The sequence below is a fragment of the Synchytrium microbalum genome (genome assembly GCF_006535985.1).
Source record: "Synchytrium microbalum strain JEL517 chromosome Unknown SmJEL517_scf0011, whole genome shotgun sequence".
NCBI classification, from domain to species: domain Eukaryota; kingdom Fungi; phylum Chytridiomycota; class Chytridiomycetes; order Synchytriales; family Synchytriaceae; genus Synchytrium; species Synchytrium microbalum.
This window is the reverse complement of record NW_022158360.1, coordinates 461,314-479,668: the sequence shown is the minus strand read 5'-3', so window position 1 is coordinate 479,668 and position 18,355 is coordinate 461,314. Positions and strand designations below refer to the sequence as shown.

Below are 18,355 nucleotides of genomic sequence, written 5' to 3'. Positions count from 1 at the left end.
GATGTTCGGCGTATCATATGGGAATGTACAGATCAGCAAGAGTCTAGAAACATGTGCTTACACCGGCAATTACAGCAATACCAATCAAGACCAGATTGAAAGTATGTTGATGAGGGTAGTAGTACTGGCTGTTAGCCTGTTGGTACGAGTTGGGCTGGCCAACGTTGTTGTTTGAAAACCATTTAGTAGACATTCCTGATGTTCTTGTAGGTGGTAGAGACTGGTTTGAGTTGTCTATTCAAGAAAACTGTAAGTTAGAATGCCCACTTCGCATGGTGTAGATCTTCCAAAAAGTATCGAGAGAGGCACTGCTGGTAAAGCTTGAATGCATGCAGGATGTAACATTGATCCGATGAAATAGTAAGCGACTTACTTGTTGTTCTGTTGCGATTTGCGTTTGGAGATGTTTTTGTGAAGTTAAGAGTTTGTGTGGAGCAAAAGCATCTTTATGCTCGGGATTTGTGGGGAAACTGAGCTTTAAGCTATTGACGAAATTCCAGAAGAGATATGCCAGAACTATGAAGGACGTTGAAAGCCATTGATAGCTTGACCATATCGTTGTCGTCTGGGGAGTAACTCTTTGTCAACACATGTCACCGATTTTTGATTCATACAGCATTATTGTAAATGAAGCTTAGTCAGACCCTCTCATTAACTCAAAATGGAATTTACGCTTTCCACTCCCTCGGCCATATGCATGGAAAACTTCCCTTCACATTTTGCGGCAACAGAACGAGAATGAAGTTTCAAACACTTTCCAACACAAGACAAGCTCAATTTTTTGAAGCAGATTTTTTATTCGATACATCATAGGCAAGGCAAATACGTGTTGTAGACTACATGACATGTGGAAAACGAGACAAATATGAATTTAAATTTAGTGGGTTGGATCATAAGTCCTGATCTACACACAACAAAGAAATGATTAGAAAGCTGATAAAGAGCATTGTAACAGCATCTTCAAGAACTTACTAAGGTCGTTGACAACATGACGCGAAAGCGTAGATCAGATAGGACACGAGACTGACTATTGATCCAACGATGACAGCTTTACCAGCAGATTGGTATTCACAAGTTCCGTAACTGTTACCGGCGTTGGCATCTCTAGCACACAAGTTCTAGGAGGATATGAACCCGTTAGTAATATTTTAAGATTAAGGTGTTTCTTTCGAGCTGGTACCTCGACGTTTCTGGCTTGGAAGTAACCGAATGCAATAGCCCAGATAATGACCATTCCTACGAAAGATGCATAGCATTAGAGCCTGTTTTCCAATGGCTGGGAAATATGTATGCACTCAAAAACTCACCGAGACCGAATCCAAGAGCGTGGTAGCGATGAGGTTCACCTCTTCGGACTGCCATTAATCTCCAAGCAGCCATTAAAGCTGAGAAGCCTCCAATGACGATTGCGACAATGAGTGGTGCAGGCTATTGTGAAGACAACGAATTAGTACGACATCACATGGGCAGTGAAATGTTCATAAAAGCACGGCAGAGAAGAGCCAGCTCCTCAACGTACCCATGAACTGATTGCTGCCCAGATTCCGATCGAGCCACCGACAACGACAAGCTAAAACAAAGGGTCATGTGTTAAGCTTCGGAATTCACATTCAAACCGTCAGAAACTAGCGGCTATACTTACTCCTGCAAGTACAGCAATGAAGAGCAAGACGAGATTGAAAGTGTGTTGATGGGGGTAGTAGTATTGGCTGTTGGCCTGTTGGTAGGTATTTGGCTGTCCGACATTGTTGTTTTGATACCACTTAACCATTTTGATGTTCTTGTAGTAGAAGTAGAGAGTGGACTTGAGTGTCTATTCAAGGAAACAGGCTGTTAGAGAATGTCCACTTTCCACCGTTGAGATCTTCAAAAACAACAAAAAACAAAATGGCACTGCTGCGAAAGCAGCTCGAGAATGCAGAAGCACACAATGGTCCGAGCAAATAGTGCCCAGCTTACTTGCTGTCAGGTGGCAATCTGCTAGTGGAGATGTTTTTGTGAAGTTAGGAAGTGAGTGGGACGAGTCAGATGCAATATACTCAAAAGGGGGAGAAACTGGCGATTAAGGTTTCGTTGTGGAAAGGGAAGAAGACAACCATAAAGAACCATCACGAGTTTAAAGAGAGGCATGGCAAAACTGTGCCAAAGATCTTCTTGGCCTCTCAGCTACAAAATGAACGAGCTGGATCTTGTTCCTTGGCAGAGTTGTTTGATTCGTTTTCGTGGTTCGGCGAAACAAGCATTTCAAGAAAAGTTTTAAGAAACTTGCAGAATGGACATTAATGCCTTGCAAACTTGTAATTTGATCCAAAAGCACCATTTTTCTTTTATGAAATGTCTCTCCGTTCGTGTGTTTGGTGTTTGCGGCCTTGTTTTGGAAAATCACGAGTCAAGTACTCGATCGAGGTTCCGGCGAACTGAATCACTTCGTCTGTTCACTATATCCAATTATTACTTTTACATGCAATTCTGATCTAAAAAAAGTCAGTGTACTTATGAGACGCTCGAGTCTTTAAAGAAGCATACTACATTTTATGCCTGCTAGTACACTTCCCACCGTGACCATCCCGCCTCCCAGCATTACCATTACTCGTAAATGTACAGATATCTCATAAAGTCCTGATTACTCTCGTCAAAGAATCATTCACCTGGTTGCTTTGACAATCTACACTTACATCCATCCCACGCACCGACATCGAATACTTTCGCAAAGTGCGATGGTTTGCTGCTAGTATCTCCCTTCACCTTAACCGCGTCAATTGATAAGAATCGAAGCCCTTCGGTCCCTGCTTCATGCCCTCGACTATGTTGTTTACAGCAGCGTAGTATTACAACAAGCTTTACTTCGTCGAGTGCTACATCTTCCAGGACCACAAGATCAAGCCTTTCTAGGCTCAGAAGGTTTGGCAGACGCAGCATTCGGAGTGACTCGGTTTTTAGACGTCGGCCGAGATTCCCGTAATCATCACCACGCATAGACAACGCCTTCAACCCTTCAACCCTGAGCAAGACTGTACGATGACTTGGAGCGTGTTTATTTCTACACGGAGACTATTTGTATTCAAGGAGGTCAATGCTTGCAACCATGGCAGACACATTTCCAACATTTTTGGGGCCAGCGTCGTGCTGATAGTTCTTCGATAATGGAGGTGTTGGACCTTGGGATTAAGAATTTAAACTCGGGCCATGAGCCAAGGGGGGGGGGTCACATCGAAGGATAGTTTCTTCAACGTCGGGTGATGCAGCAAGCAAGCAGACAAGGCCTCTATCCCGCGAGCTTGTCCTGCATACTCAAAGACTTGAATATTTGGGCAGGCCCCAAGTATTTCAATCAAATCAAGCTAATACGGCTGATTCATAATTTGCTATGAGTAGCGACACGTAACGACAAGCGCTTGACCGCTAACACGTCTACAATTACCACAACCTTTATGATGCAAAAAAATATTTTATATTTGCTTCTTGCTACCATCTCTAAACCTTCTCATAGATAAAACATAACAATCTACAATTTACGAGCCAGCAAGGACTCCTTAAGTGCCTTGATCTTCAATTCAATCGCACTCAAATCACCTTCGTCGCTGTCTTCTTCGTCACTGTCAACAGCGCTAGCTTGCGGCAGTACATTCGATACACTAGTGACGAGTGTTCGGGTTTGGCTTGGTGGTGTGGATTGTGTCGCCGATATGGGTTTAGGCTGTTGTTGTTGTACGTTTGTTGCTGTTTGTTGCTGTGACGGTTTATCTGTTGACTTCCCATTGACAGCAGCAATGGCAAACGATCCCAACCCTCTAGCTCCCATACTCATAGCCACACCACTACTTAGACTATTACCACCATCCCTATTACCCAGCAAGGTATTATTATTACTAATTTGCGGATTCCCATTCCTGGCATTCTGATTTAGATTGTTGGTCGACCAGGCCGGATACTCCCTTTCCAAAGTCACGATTCGGTCTTCAACGATTTTTATTCGGGATAGCACCTCCTTGATAACTTGGGCCTCGTTTTTGCCGTTTGCTCCGGTAGTACTTGTGCCTCCATTACTGATACTATTATTGGTATTATTGGAAGCACGTTTAGGAGCAGGCTGATACGGCACATCCAGATACGATTCAATGTTTGATAGTCGTTCAGATACGAGATGTGTTTTCGGGACTGTAGCTGCATTGTTCGGTGTTGGTTTTGTATTACCACTACTGCTAGCATCTGTTGTATGTCTCCACGATCTAGCGAGCGGGTCATCCTTGTTGTGGGCGACAGCAATCTTCATTTGCACTGATCGATTTAGTTCGACAGTGTCACTTCGTGCGCAGGAGTCTAAACCAATGATGAGTCAGACAAAGCTGATAAAGCATTAATGAGGCAATATAGAATACCTGCTTGATCAACACGTGTAAATTCAGCCTGATTGCTCGAATCGATTTTACTTCGTTTGGCTTGTATGAAGCTTTCAATGCGAGATACCATCTAAAATACCGAGATCGAGTCAACGAACATGTTTCTCAGCATATTAAGCAATATAAAACTCACTGCCGGCTTCTCCATATCATAGTGCTGCAGCACTGACTCCCCGTCCCTTCTCTTCCTCTTGACACCACCGTTGCCACTACCAACAAGTCCTCTAAATCCACTCGAGCTAGATTCCAGGTATCCTAACTGGCGTCCCAGTTTCTGTAATTGCTCGAAAAACTGCTTTGTTGATGTGCTAGAGTCATTGCTGGTGTCTTTTTCGTCCAAGAATTGATCGGTGGCGGTTAATGACAGTCCAAACTAGTAAAGAACAAGTTAACAATTGATTTATAGTCTTGTAAACGATTGCAGATCTACTTTTGGTAGGCTGGCAGTTAGCAGCAAGACAACTTCTTGTGGGAGAGAAGAAGCTTCACATTGTTCTTGTTTCTGCTGTTTGTTGTGGGCCTCTTCGGCTACTTGCACTTGAGATTTTTCATTAGGTTGCATATGTTCGTCTGTTGTCATCAGGCTCCTCTCTCCTCCTTCTCAAAAATGGAGGTCTTCAAGTCCAGCTCCCGAAACGCAAAAAAAAAACGATGTAAAAGTGTGAATCACACCCAACCCTCAAATGTTATTTTCCGCGCACATCTTTGAGTTCTGAAATTCCAAACGAAATAGCATTCTAAATTGTATACAAAACAATGGAGGAACCTGTCCCAACACGTCCAATTGACCTCGACAAGCAACCATCTGAACTAGATCACGAAGATGTCCAACCAGCGAAAGCAGAACCTATAAAACACGAAGAACCAGCTGATCCACTAGCATATCGACACTACCATTCTCTATACCCAACTTGTAATCGATTGCTAGCTTCAAAATGGGACGGTGCTCGTCGAAAACGCCATCTCGATAAATTAGCTACGATGGCTCCAGCTATAGATAACCAGCCACCAAGGAAATGGGGGCATTTAGAAGTCAAGACTGGCAAGAAATTGCAAATTTATAATGGTATGATGGTGTTATGTGGGATGTGGACCTTCCTTTTGGTGTTTGCGTCGTTTTCTTGTTTTACCATGTTTTTTGACGCGTCAAATAACCTGAATATACTTTGTGATGTAGACCGACTGGCTGAAATCGAGCGCTCAAATCGTCAACTCCTGGAAAAAATGAGCCATATTATGAAGGTGTCGACGGGGATTTCAAGGAATGAAAATATTTATGAAGCTAGAGCTGGGTTTGCCCATGATCGACACTATTATCGAAGAATGAGGGAGTTGGAGAAACTTAACATGGAGAATCAGGTATGTAATTGTGCTATCATGTGGCAGCTTGGCAAAGACGCAAACCTGACTGGTTTTTTCGCATTACATAGAAAATCCTACGAAGATTGGAATCAATGGGTGCTCACTACGACCACAAGCAATGGCAAGAAGAACGTCTCAACAATCTAGTCTATCTCCAAGTATGTCTCAATTCAACTTCCACAGCACTACACGTTTACTTATCACTTGTTTGCGACAACAGAACATTTCAGCATACCCACAAAAGTATCAAGAAATGATGAAGATTGAAGCCGAACGAAAAGTCAAATCTAAGACTATTACTCCCACAACAACAAAGACATCTGAACAACCCAAGAAACCCACCGTCACGACGACAAAGGTATCATCACCACCAAAGGCAAAGGAAACCACCAAACCAGTCGCTGCTAAGAAACCTGCACAACAAGCCAAGACTGTTGTTACTGCTACACCTGCCGTTGTTCCTGTTTCGACAAAGGCATCCACATATGCTATTGCTGCTGCTCCTGCTGTTGAAGAAGCTCCAGTGGTTGAAGCAACACCCGTTGCTGCTAGCGAAGAAGTAGCACCACAAGTAGAAGCACCGGCTGAAGTAGTGGCATAATGTGATATAAAGGAATCCAGTGTATACATGTAGAAATTGTTTCCAAAGAAGTTATTAAAGAAGAAAAATTGCTGCTTTCCCTAATCTGCAAGTGTGATCAAGATTCAAGCGTTTTAAGACTACACTGAATTACAAACCACAAACAATAATGTAGATTGCAAAAGGTTTACTATATTGACAAAGAGTTGTGGTGTGTGGGTCTGACAAATGCTATATAATCTGATTTAAGCAATTAGCTCGACACGACCACCGGCTTCCACGATCTTGATTTCAGCCTTCCTTGATACAAACTTGGCTCGTACAATACATGGTGTTTGTGGTAAAACACCTTTGCCCAATACTTTGCCATATCCCTGGAAAATATGATAAAGTTTAACATCAAGAAAAAAAGGCACCGACACTCAACACAATGTGCGCTTCACACATCAAGAAAAAAAGGCACCAAAACTCAACGCAATTGTGCGCTTCACACTTACAGCAGCCAAGGTATCAATAATAACAACTTGACCAGCTGGAGCCTTTGCTCTAGCATCTTCTGGAATCAGAGTCCATAGTTTTTCGACATTGACGACAGGTCTGTAGTCTGCGTTTCTTGTCAAGTGGAATCGTCGCATACCGACTTTTCCGAAAAATCCAGGATGGTACTTGTCCATGTTGATTCTGTGGTGGTGCATACCACCGGCTTTACCACGACCACCAGGATGCTTACGATGTTTGCCTAGAGGAATTTATATGTGTTGGTAACAAGTTTGTTGGCAAAGTTCAGCTGTTTTCTTTGTTTCTGCATACCGACACGACCGTGACCTGCAGACACGTCTATGAGAAGAGTACTGGTTAATATTCAGGTGACAATGAGGGTAAAAATGGCTTATGGTGTTCACTTACTTCCTCTCTTCTTTCGGTTCTTTGATAACCTGGTAGGCTAAGGACGAATGCTGATGTTAGCTTCGTTGTGTTGGAAGGGTCATGCAGAGTAGCAAGGAAGCAATTTCATCTCTAAATCAGCATTTCGTTCCATATTGGCGGTATTCCTTTCAACACTTGTCTTAAATCTCCACTTCCTCGACAAAGTGCAGATGTTTCGACATTCTTCAAATTCCAAGTGGTTTCATTATAACCCAAGACACGGATTCAGCGATTCCCGATCCGATGCATCTACATTAATCACGATTCTCTCTTCCTCTCGCCTCACTTACCATGTTCTTTTATTGGATGGAATCAACGAAAGATGCTTGTCTCAACTTGCGACTCTGCTTTTCTCAAATCACACTCCTTTCAAAACACACACATACAAATTGGAAATCGAGGCAATCGCTCTAAGAAAACAATGAGGCCCTTAACAGACGAAGAGACCAAAGTATTCTTTGAGAAGCTCTCCAAATAGTACGTCCTGCACTGAAACTGTCTCCCACCGTCAAACAAGAAAAGCTTACAGATCTTTTTTACCCAATAGTATTGGTCGAAACATTACTCAACTGATTGATAGACAAGATGAAGCGTATTGTTTCCGTATGCACAAGGATCGTGTATTCTATGTTAGGTATGGCGTTTGGATCATGAAAAGATCGTCAATAAATCCCAATTGATCCTTTTTTTTTGCTTCCTTTTAGTGAATCAATAATGAGAAAAGCAACCTCAATTGCACGAGATCAGCTACTATCTCTCGGAATATGTTTTGGCAAATTCACAAAGAGTGGGAAATTCACTCTCCATATCACGGCGCTCGAGTACTTGGCCCCTTATGCCAAAGTACGACATGTTATCACTTGTTCTTTTTTTGTAGCTCAACAACCAGATCACATCGCTCAATACTTCATTGATACCAACTCTCACTCTCTACAGTACAAAGTCTGGGTAAAACCAAACGGTGAAATGCCCTTCCTATACGGCAACCACGTCCTAAAGGCCCATTTGGGTCGTATAACAGAAGACACACCCGAACATCAGGGTGTTGTAATCTACTCCATGTCGGATGCGCCATTAGGGTTTGGAGTCACGGCGCGATCTACTCAGGATGCTAGAAAGTTGGAACCTACTGGGATTATTGTGTTTCATCAAGCTGATGTTGGTGAATACCTCAGGAATGAAGATGCACTGATATAATATTGTGGTTTTTGGTTTGGAATTTGCATATATTGGTTTGGCAGTCGGTTGTTGGGCTGTTGAAGGGAGTCGCATTAGGATCTTAGTCTAGTTTAATTTAAGCTTCAATAAAAACAGTTGCTACATAGTAAGAACGCTTAGCAGTTAGAACTCCTACATATGTGCACAAAATGGGATCACTAAATTCAAAACATCAAAACCTCACAACCTTTGAAGACGCGTGTAGTTTTTACTGCAACATTCTCAAATTTAAGCATCCATATCATATAAAGAGTCACGAGACAAGTCATCCACGCTCGTTTAGAGCTCTCATCAAGGTATGTACGCGGTTTGTGCTTAATATGTAGTTGGGATTCTCATTCTCGTTTTGATGACAAGCGTTTCGTTTGTGGGCTTCTCGATAGGAGCATCCTTGCATCATTTCCCGTCACGACGGATGGAGTAGTACACATTGTTCACCCTTCGGGGAATATGGTCAGCGCATCCGTATTGAATGTTCCCAAATAAATTACAGACCAACGAGCTACAATGCTTCCAATTCGCCAAATCTATACATTCAGGAAATGACTCTGTCACTGATTTCTCAGAATGGATCGCTGTATGGCATACCACCCGCAGGAGTATCACTGACAGTCACCACCACGTCAGAAAGTCTCCTCGTTGATGTCCAATGGGCAAACCGAACAAATCTACATTGGCTGGTTGTTACCGTCATCCCTCGGTCTGATATATGGGGAGTTGGAGTTGTAGATAATCGCAATGCAGGGATAACAGCAAGTGTTGTGGGAATTTTTGGAGCCTTGATTAGTATTGTGCTAACCATTCTCCTCACGCGACCTGTTCGTATTCTTTGACAGCAAATGGCCAGAGCTCGCGAGTTTGATTTTAGTGGGCTAAAGTCTGGGTATTTGGAGAATCTGTCGGTCTTTACAGAAATCAATTCGATGCAAATGACGTTTGTGAACATGCTTCAAAAATTTGCAGAAGGAATTCAAAGGAATCAAGAGGTCAGGGCAGGACGATTCTCAAAGGAGTCGAAGGACCAGCAAGCCGTAGGGAGAGGCTCTACTTGAATCATGTTTGCCTTGTTGCCAAATAACCATGTACTTTGCAATATAATTTGCCAAAATGCCACATTGAAAGGAAGCGAGGCTGTTGCGGCTCTTCTAGTTCTTGGCAATATTCGGATTACCATTCATGGTTGCATGTACAGACTGCGGTGGTCTAGGGACTGAGATAGTTTGTCTGTCCTTCATTATGTATAGGTTACAATCTACCAACACTTCAGTACGAAAAGATGTAGATTCCATGTGCTTTAGCATCAAGTTAGAACAAGTGGACTCTGAAGTCTTCGCGAAAACACCAAGGTTCAAACGGCAATCAATTTATTTGACAATCTACACATATAAACAGGCTCTCTACTTTGCGAAACCTATTGCAAAGCCTGTACAATACGTCTCATGACATCATATTTACATGAGGGATATTTAACCAGTAACGGTAGCAACACAGACATCAAATCCGTATTGTTCCTTCCTGCTGCACCACCACGCACCTCAGATACCAAGGTCTTGATATCACTAGGCGCCATCACGTCAGCATACACGAGATAAGAAAGTACCGTCTGCCATGCCAAACCTCGTCCAACACGTCCATCACGTACATAGTCGTCAAATATTTGGGTTGCGTCTTTATAATTTTGTTGCTTCAAATTGGTTGATTGAGACAAGATGAGTGATGATGTTGGGGCTGGTGCAGAGGTATTGGCTCTATGATCAAAGTCAAAGTGTTTTGAGAGGTGGAATGTCACTTGATCCATAAATGATGATTTAATCATCCGACCATCGTCATCATTAGCAGAACCATCATCCTGCCGGTCGTCACTTCTACTTTTATCAATAGCCTGATAGTACCATACCACCAATTTCAAGTTCCAGAATTCATTCATGGCACGTACAAGCCCTCGATCTGAAGATACAAGACTCCCCAGCTGATTGAGCGTATTAAAGATATTCATATACACAGTCAACGCTTCTGGTTTATCCTGTGTCAAGCATTCATACAAGACATCAGTACAAAACGATGCAAATTGTACTGATTCCGGATGCTGCGGTTGCGATACACGGCAAAAGGTATTTAGGAATGCGACAAGTTGTGGATCTGACGATAATGAAGTCACAACATCTTGTCGTGCCAACATGTCTCGGTCAGATGGCTGGGAAGTCATTTTCGGGAATGGACGTGCTAGTATACTACGGTATCCATGTGGATCTTCTTGGTATGATAAATGACCTGTTTTACGTTTTACTACCAAGGTACGACGTAATTTTACGGACGCCATGTGGCCGGGATTGTCTGCTAGATTTAAGGTCATCTTAAGGTATCGAGGAGAATCGACTGTGATGGTTTGGATATGTGCAAAGTCTGGTAAAAGGCATGGTGCTATGGGGCTGATGGTTGTCACGTTGCCGTGGTTTATGGCTGGATCTTTGATGGTTATTGTGAGTGGGACGTAGACTGGTATTTTCGAATCCACGTCAATAGGTACTATACATCGTGGTTCAGCGGCCAAGACCCTACATGTGCGATATAGTGTGAGCTTGTGAATTGAGGATGACAGAGCAAAAAACACGGCAAGGCAAAGGCAGACGAACGATCTCGCCTTTCAACTCACCATAAATGACGAAAAGCCTGCAAATGACACCTATTATCATCCTTCGACATTGGCCAGCGTGGATAAACAGACAAGATCAAGGATGCTATAGCGGAGTTCGTGGTGCCAAGCGTCATGGTCCCACCACCCATGAACAAGAATCCCAATGCCATATTGGTAGCCATATGATCACCATATGTATCGGTTGAGTATCGACTCGTCAGTCTCTTTAGTTGCTGCAGACATCTAGCGTCTCCTGTTCCAGCCATTACTAGTGACATGGATACTGCAACGGTGTCTAGACATGCTCTGCATACAGCTCGATCTAATTTGTCTGTAAATCCAGTGACTAGCGAAATGCAAAGTGTTAGATGACAGTAATCATTGGTAGCTTTCAGTTTTTTGCTTCTTGAACTCATCAACGGCTTCACCAGACCATAGTGTTCTTACCTGGCTTCAGCAGAAACGTATAAAAGAAATCAAACTTCTCTTGAAGCAGCTCAAAAGCTTGCTGATTAGCAGATCCAGCAAACCTTATCCCCAAGCTTAAACAAGCTCCAGTCAATGTACAAAAGTACGCTTGACGAACTGTATTTGCATCTTGTGCTTGTCCCATCATGAATTCATCCTCAACACTACCGCCATCATTAATCAGCTTGTCTATATCCATAGCTTGTTGTGTCACTGGACGTAGCAGTATATCAGGAATTTGAGAATCAATCCATTCTCGAGTCGGCTGAACGGCATCCCACATAATCATTGCTCGACCTAATACACGTAATACGAGATGATCGGGTCTTACGAAGTCAAGCATGTGGTGTGTGGATGGTAGTATGATACGGTTCACGACGGATATATCATTGGTTTTCAAATACATGAAGGTCATGGCTATTAGCGCTCCTGGTGCCGTCATATCTGTATTAGCTGGTGGAGTCATGACTGTATCGAATACATCCATATTGGTATGACTAGGATCAAATACAGGAGGTGGTGCAGATGCCATTGATACACCGTATAGTCGACGTGAGTCTGGTTTACCAGCACCGCGACCAAAGACATATCGTTGTAGCGTTTCGAGGATGTACATGTCACTCAATCCTACAGCTGCATTTCCTTTACCTAGGGCTAATAAACCTAATGCAGCTCCAGAAGCTAACGCATATCCTTCACCACCTGCAACAGCAGGTGGTTGATCACCTGAGATATCTGTACGTCCAATTTCATGCAAGAAGATTTCAGCATATTGTCTCGTCATGGTTCCTGAGTGCAGATATCCAAGAGCTAGAATGGCCGTGGTGATGACTGGTGATGAGAAATTCAATCCAGTTAAGCTAGATTGTGATGGCAAGAGACCAGGTACATGTAATTCTACCAATCGTTTAGCAACACTTTCACCAGTCCCTGCATATGAAGCACATAATCCCAACAAGAGTCCGATGGAACTAGCTTCATGTTTGGCTTTCATATAATTGTATGCCTGAGTAGCATCCAATTTACGTAAATGACCAGTCAATCCCATTCCAAGCAAGAATCCAGCATGAGACGAATCTAAATTATATATAGACTTGTTGTAGACAATCCAATGTCCATCAATGCCTTCGGCTTGAGGTGAGATACGTAAAGCTGCCGCTACTCCATTGTGGAATAGTGGCCAATCCGTCACTTGATGTGGCTGTACCTCTTCAAAGGTTTCGGGATTGGCACTATGTGCGAAGATGGCTGTAATACGTAGTGGTGGTATGGGATAAGATTCTTGGAGTTGAGGTTGCGAGGTTGCAAAAGCATATATAGCTCGACCGACGGGACGTGAGCATACATTTCGAGATAGATCTTCAGACATGAATTTTTGTGCTGCTGCAGCACGATCAACTTGCGTCAATCTATTTGTTTAAACGAAAACGAGCGTTGGCGAAATGAAAAAAAAAAAAAAAAACATTGAAATGACCTTACGGGAATTCATCTTCAGAAATCACAACAGGCTTGAACGAACTCAACAGACTTCCAGCTACTTCAAGTCTACCATCTTTTGAGAATAGAAGCTGGATTACTGGATGGTTGCCGATCTTGGTCCCATCATCATCTTCTGGTCTTCGAAACGGTGTCACAGTTTCAGTTATAGTTCGAACATCCTTGACCTAAGGAATTTGTCGATTCGTCAGTTTTACTCTTACCATCGTTGGCCCAAGCAACAAAAAACCCAGTTTGGACAATGACTCACAGGTTCAGCATCAGGTCTCGGAGGCTGTACATGAAGCGATGGTACAGTGACCCCACAAATCTGTTCAGCGACATCTTCACGTCCAACGAGTATAAGCGCTTGAGCATTCCATAATCCAGGTGGATGTGCACGACATCGTTTCAAGGCTTCACGGATTGGGAGTGCGATTCCAAAGGGTAGTATATCTAGATGGGCTAAGGACATGGATTTCTCCACCATTGCCGACACCATGGCTTCATCGGATGTCGTATTTGGCGGCGATGGGGGTGTTGTGAAGAGAGCATTATATACATGACATATACTCTCAGTACGATGACATGGTTTTTGGTGCCATGGTGTATGATGAAGGTTGAGTAGACCAGCACCAGTTTTCAGGACTGGGAACTCTTCCGATTTATTCTTCATCCGCGACATGAGCCAGTGATATATCGATGGTGGAGTCTTCGGCTGATGCTGTGATAGCTGAGGTGATTTTCCTGATGTCACTATAATTTTCCGTTAGCACACTTTTCTTGTTTGCCGTTCATTGATACTTGATCAATGTTTTTACCTGTGAACACGCAGGTTTCTTGGGCGGGAATACCATCACGTATGTAATGGTCCACGTAATCATCAGCTCCTAGATAACTAGCAAGCTGGATCAACAGACTTCCCATGCGACACATACTATCTAGCTCCAGCACACTCAATTTCAAATCTTCATAGACAACATGCAGAGCATTCAGCACCTGGCTCATGTGCTCTATAATGCTACGTTCTGTATGATGTGACAGGTACAACTCTTTCGAAGCATTATAGAGTTGTGACATTTGACTGGATGCTTTAGAATCATCTATAGCTATTATTGGAGGTGCTCTTTTAAATATGGGATCACTAGACCATTGCTGATGTGCTGATGATGCCAGCACTGCTTCCCATGGTGACGTTACTTTGGGAGATGGCACCTGCTTAGTGAGATGAGGTTTGGAATGGCAGAATGAAAACAAGACTACTACAAAGTCTTGCCATTCTTGAGCTTGTTGATCCAGTGCTCTTTTTCTATTGGGTCGGAATCGATACGTCAAGAATCGAGATCGAAAGGTATCAAATATGGTGGATGGTAGAGCAAATGACATAGCCGTTAAAGCATCCATGACGAGCTCGGCGTTGGGAGTAAAGTTTAGAGAGGTTCGGAATATCTGATCGTTCGATAACACCATATTTACATGGTATCCTGCAGAGTCTGCCAATCCGACCACTCGAGATGCTCGTGCTGGTGATCGTAAGGTCGATCTCTTGTCTTTACTAGAGCTACCACTACTACTAGCTTTACTCGTATTACTATAATTGCTGTTATTGTTGGTTTGGTAGCTCATATCAACTGCGGATGATCGACGACGTTTCGACGATGAGCTACCTTCTGTCTCTGGGAGTAGAGCTTGAAAGTTTATAGGCAGACTGCACTGAATCAGTTGACGGCCAGTCCATAATACCATCCGTTCGGCTTGAAGTATCAATACATCCGTTTGTCCTACTCGTGTTGACAAGATGGGTTGAGCAGAAAGAGCTGGCATACTAGTGATGATCTTCAACTCTGTCAACGACAAAACAGACACCATTTTGGTATCTGGCTGACATATGAATAGTTGCTCTCGACCCTGAATGTCATGAGCTAGAAAGACCTCAGAGACGGTCTTACTCTTATCAAAGCTGCCACTCCATATTTTGGTCAGTGAGATTGTCGGTATACGTTTACGACTTCTCAATACTAGTTTCGACAAGATTTCCTCGTCATCTTCGTCTTCATATGCATCGATTAAAGAATCTTCACCCGTCTTTTTACGTTTTATGGGTGCGATGTCCATAGTGGTTCTACGTAAATCCGTTCGTTCCTGTAAAGCATCCAAATCTATGCTAGATTCACGTCTCATGGGGTTCATGGAAGTTCGTCGTGATAAGGTACTTCTACGGGAGTATATTATGGATTCTCGTCGTGATTCCGAGTCAGCACTACCTTCAACAGGGTAGTACTCCTCCTTCACCAAGTCTAATTTCTGACACGAGTATAAGGTAACCTGGTACGTTGTATTATCATGCGTCAACACCAGTGATCCATGTGACGTTGTAGTTTCGATTGTGGTGACTACTCGTTCCGTCCTGTTTACAAAGAGTTGTCGTTCGTCGGTAAACATGGAATCTTCCGTAGTGACTGCGACAGCTCTAACATCATCTTCTACATGATGTAATGTATATAGAGTAGGCTCTGTACCTATAATAGGACTTGGAGCAATCAAGACGCCCAAATCGAGAGGATACACCCATTCCATTTGGAAGGGCGTATGTATCAGATAGTCACGACCAGATTCAAAGTATATGCATAGAGTTTCAGGCATGACTACAATGAGAGCCCGGACGGTAGTTGGTGTTGGTTTCATAGGATGTGTTGGCTTGGGAGGAGGCGACACGTCTTGCCACCTCAAACCAGCAACATCATCAGTAGCATTCATAAATGGCTTTTTGGTCATAGATTTCGATCGATTATTCTCATTCGCAGGCCGATTAAAGCGAGCAAAGAGCGCATGCGTGACTCTTGTTTGAGTTCCAAATTTGGCTTGCATGTCGACAGACATGACGAGCGAGGCACTTCTCATCCAGAAGACAGTAGATCCCACTATATACAGTTCCTCATCTCCATGTTCCGGGTCTTTATGAGGCGTGATATGGTACCATTCCTCTTCATCAACAATCGCTGATGAAGCTCCTGCTGTCTTTGGCGTGTCCTTTGCGGTAGATGGAGCCGTAAAGTGACGACCAGCTATAGGATGTGCTCTAGCATACCGTCGACCTTGCGCCTCGAACCCTCCTATAATCGAAATCTCCATTACGGTCTCGCCAATTTGAAAGCTTGGATTTTGTGAGTTTGCCAAGCTGCAGAGCTTTGCGAGGAGCAGGTATGGAGAGCTAGAGAAGGATAAATTACGCGTAATATAAATTTAGCATCATATTGACAGTCCAAAAAACCGCCAAGGGTACCACTCAATCCATGAATCAGCTTGCCCAAACTTTTTACAAAACCGTTTTAGGCCAAATCTGTTTGATCAACTTTATATCAGAATTCCAGATTAGGGGATTTGCTCCAAAGGCGTGATATATAATCTAATCTGCTATTCTGAACTCAGTTTACTCCGGTACGTGTATCGTAAACATCAAAACTTCATGGCTTTTTAGTCTTTAAGGTCGATCGAGACCAAATTTGAACTTTTGAACTACATATTTCTCGTCTGAAAGTCGATTTTACATGTCGCCATAACTTACTTCCTCGTCTTTATTGGTCTCGCATAGATCGCCTTACAGAGATGTCATCAAGCGACGAACCACCTTCCTTAGGATCTCTGCCAGTAGAATTGGTGCTAAAGGTTGCCAATTATATTGATCTGCCAGAGCCATCGCCGCTTAGCCTTGCCAATTTGATGCACATGGGTCGTGCTAATAAGCATTTGTGTGAAATTGTGATGCCTCTCATTTGGCGTAAAGTCTTTGTCAGTGAATATGTCGAAACTCTTGTGGGGATGATCAATGGCAAAGGCCCTCCCGATTATGGTAGCAATGCTATCCGTGAGCTTATAGTGGAAAATCGCAACAATGTAATACATGACGACGCACTCGGACACTTGCTAAAAGTCTGCGTCAACTTAACTTCTCTCACTCTCTCCTCTGTATCCTCTACCGAAACCACTTGGAGTAATCTATTCAACAACCACTTATCTGACAAGATTGTCGATTTGGTGTTGATATGTGGTCCCTCGGTACTGAACTCCATAGTGGTTGCTACAGGTGCTCCCATTTGGGGGAGTCTAAGGAATTGTAAACTGATCTTCGAGAGGCCGTATTCCAGGGATGCTCCTCCACCACTGGAACTGCCACCAATGCCAACCCTTGAGGTCTTGGATGTAAATTATCCCATCGCTGGCAACTCTATAGTAGTCTCAAAACGTCTAAAGAGCCTCCATGTATCCACTGTAGACTTTACAGAGTCGATCTGGGATGCTTGGACGTTTTCCTTCTTACAGCTGGAGGAATTGCAGCTACATTATTGTAGTTTTGAAGTGTCTGATAGCTTTACCAGTAGATTAGAAAGCCTAAAAGTACTCAGGATATTAGGATTTGGCAGCGTAACCACCTTTCGCTTTGCAGAAGTCCTCGCTGCTTGCCCAAATATCACCGTCTTGGAATATGAAGGGATAGGTCTAGCCCTTCACGAGCTCTCGACCTGTCTGCACCATCCACCGTTAACCGAAGTATTAGTTAAAACCATTAATGATTTCTCGGACCACCCTAGTGACTGGCATGATGCTCAGGCCGTCAACGTCCAACCCGCCTATATTGATAAACTCAAGGCCGTAAACTGGAGCCCGTTGCTCTTCGACACTTGTCTACCATGGCTGCCCGCCTTAATTTCATTGCGCATCGAAGGTACTCAGATAGGAATCCAACTACTTGGACTAATTCCAGTGTCGTGTCCTGAGTTGAGGAGCTTGGAGATAGACAGCTATGACGAAATGAAGGAGAGCTACCAACCTTTGAATGCCGAAGAGATACAATTATTGTGTCTACCAAACTTCCCTAATCTCGTAAAGCTCGACTGTAAGGTAGATAGGGACGTATCTCTCAATGAATTGAAGTTGCTAGTTATACCACGCTGCTCTCCTCAGCTTATTGATAATGGTAACGTTTCATGCACCTCAGGCCTTCAATTCTTATCTATCGACGGAGTCACGGTCGGAAATACAGTGAAACGACTGTATCTCGATAGACCATAGCATTTTGCTCTGATGGCGGAACCTGAAGCATGGGGTGTAAGTGGTGGTGGTATGTGGCGCGAATCTGGCGCTTGGTACTATATTTGAAGCAGAACTTGCTGATGAAGATCATGAAAATACAGACAAGAACCACGCCTGGTGACCATGCACATATTTAAAGACGACCAACGTGACTAGAAGTGTAATGGCGGTGTAATTTTTTATATAACACGTAAAACT

The 18,355-nt window shown here is 43.3% G+C and overlaps 5 protein-coding genes across 5 annotated transcripts; 2 read left to right on the top strand and 3 right to left on the bottom strand.

Annotated features, from left to right (window-relative positions):
- Positions 1–3,505: 3,505 nt before the first annotated feature.
- SmJEL517_g02641 (uncharacterized protein) lies at positions 3,506–4,980 on the bottom strand (the record flags this gene model as incomplete). The annotated part of the gene is made up of 4 exons (XM_031168569.1): positions 3,506–4,320; positions 4,380–4,470; positions 4,534–4,773; positions 4,831–4,980. The coding sequence occupies 4 exons, from the start codon at positions 4,978–4,980 to the stop codon at positions 3,506–3,508; spliced, it is 1,296 nt and encodes a 431-aa protein (XP_031025440.1).
- Positions 4,981–5,156: 176 nt separating this feature from the next.
- On the top strand, positions 5,157–6,363 carry SmJEL517_g02640 (uncharacterized protein; the record flags this gene model as incomplete). Its single annotated transcript, XM_031168568.1, has 4 exons — positions 5,157–5,466; positions 5,578–5,759; positions 5,831–5,920; positions 5,983–6,363. The coding sequence occupies 4 exons, from the start codon at positions 5,157–5,159 to the stop codon at positions 6,361–6,363; spliced, it is 963 nt and encodes a 320-aa protein (XP_031025441.1).
- A 224-nt stretch (positions 6,364–6,587) lies between these two features.
- On the bottom strand, positions 6,588–7,451 carry SmJEL517_g02639 (uncharacterized protein; the record flags this gene model as incomplete). Its single annotated transcript, XM_031168567.1, has 5 exons — positions 6,588–6,716; positions 6,840–7,081; positions 7,153–7,179; positions 7,249–7,285; positions 7,422–7,451. The coding sequence occupies 5 exons, from the start codon at positions 7,449–7,451 to the stop codon at positions 6,588–6,590; spliced, it is 465 nt and encodes a 154-aa protein (XP_031025506.1).
- Positions 7,452–7,690: 239 nt separating this feature from the next.
- On the top strand, positions 7,691–8,466 carry SmJEL517_g02638 (uncharacterized protein; the record flags this gene model as incomplete). Its single annotated transcript, XM_031168566.1, has 4 exons — positions 7,691–7,746; positions 7,817–7,903; positions 7,974–8,112; positions 8,206–8,466. The coding sequence occupies 4 exons, from the start codon at positions 7,691–7,693 to the stop codon at positions 8,464–8,466; spliced, it is 543 nt and encodes a 180-aa protein (XP_031025505.1).
- Positions 8,467–9,898: 1,432 nt separating this feature from the next.
- SmJEL517_g02637 (uncharacterized protein) lies at positions 9,899–16,198 on the bottom strand (the record flags this gene model as incomplete). Its single annotated transcript, XM_031168565.1, has 6 exons — positions 9,899–11,042; positions 11,141–11,468; positions 11,570–12,999; positions 13,070–13,254; positions 13,338–13,822; positions 13,888–16,198. 6 exons carry the CDS (start codon positions 16,196–16,198, stop codon positions 9,899–9,901), a joined length of 5,883 nt encoding a protein of 1,960 aa, XP_031025498.1.
- Positions 16,199–18,355: the final 2,157 nt, after the last annotated feature.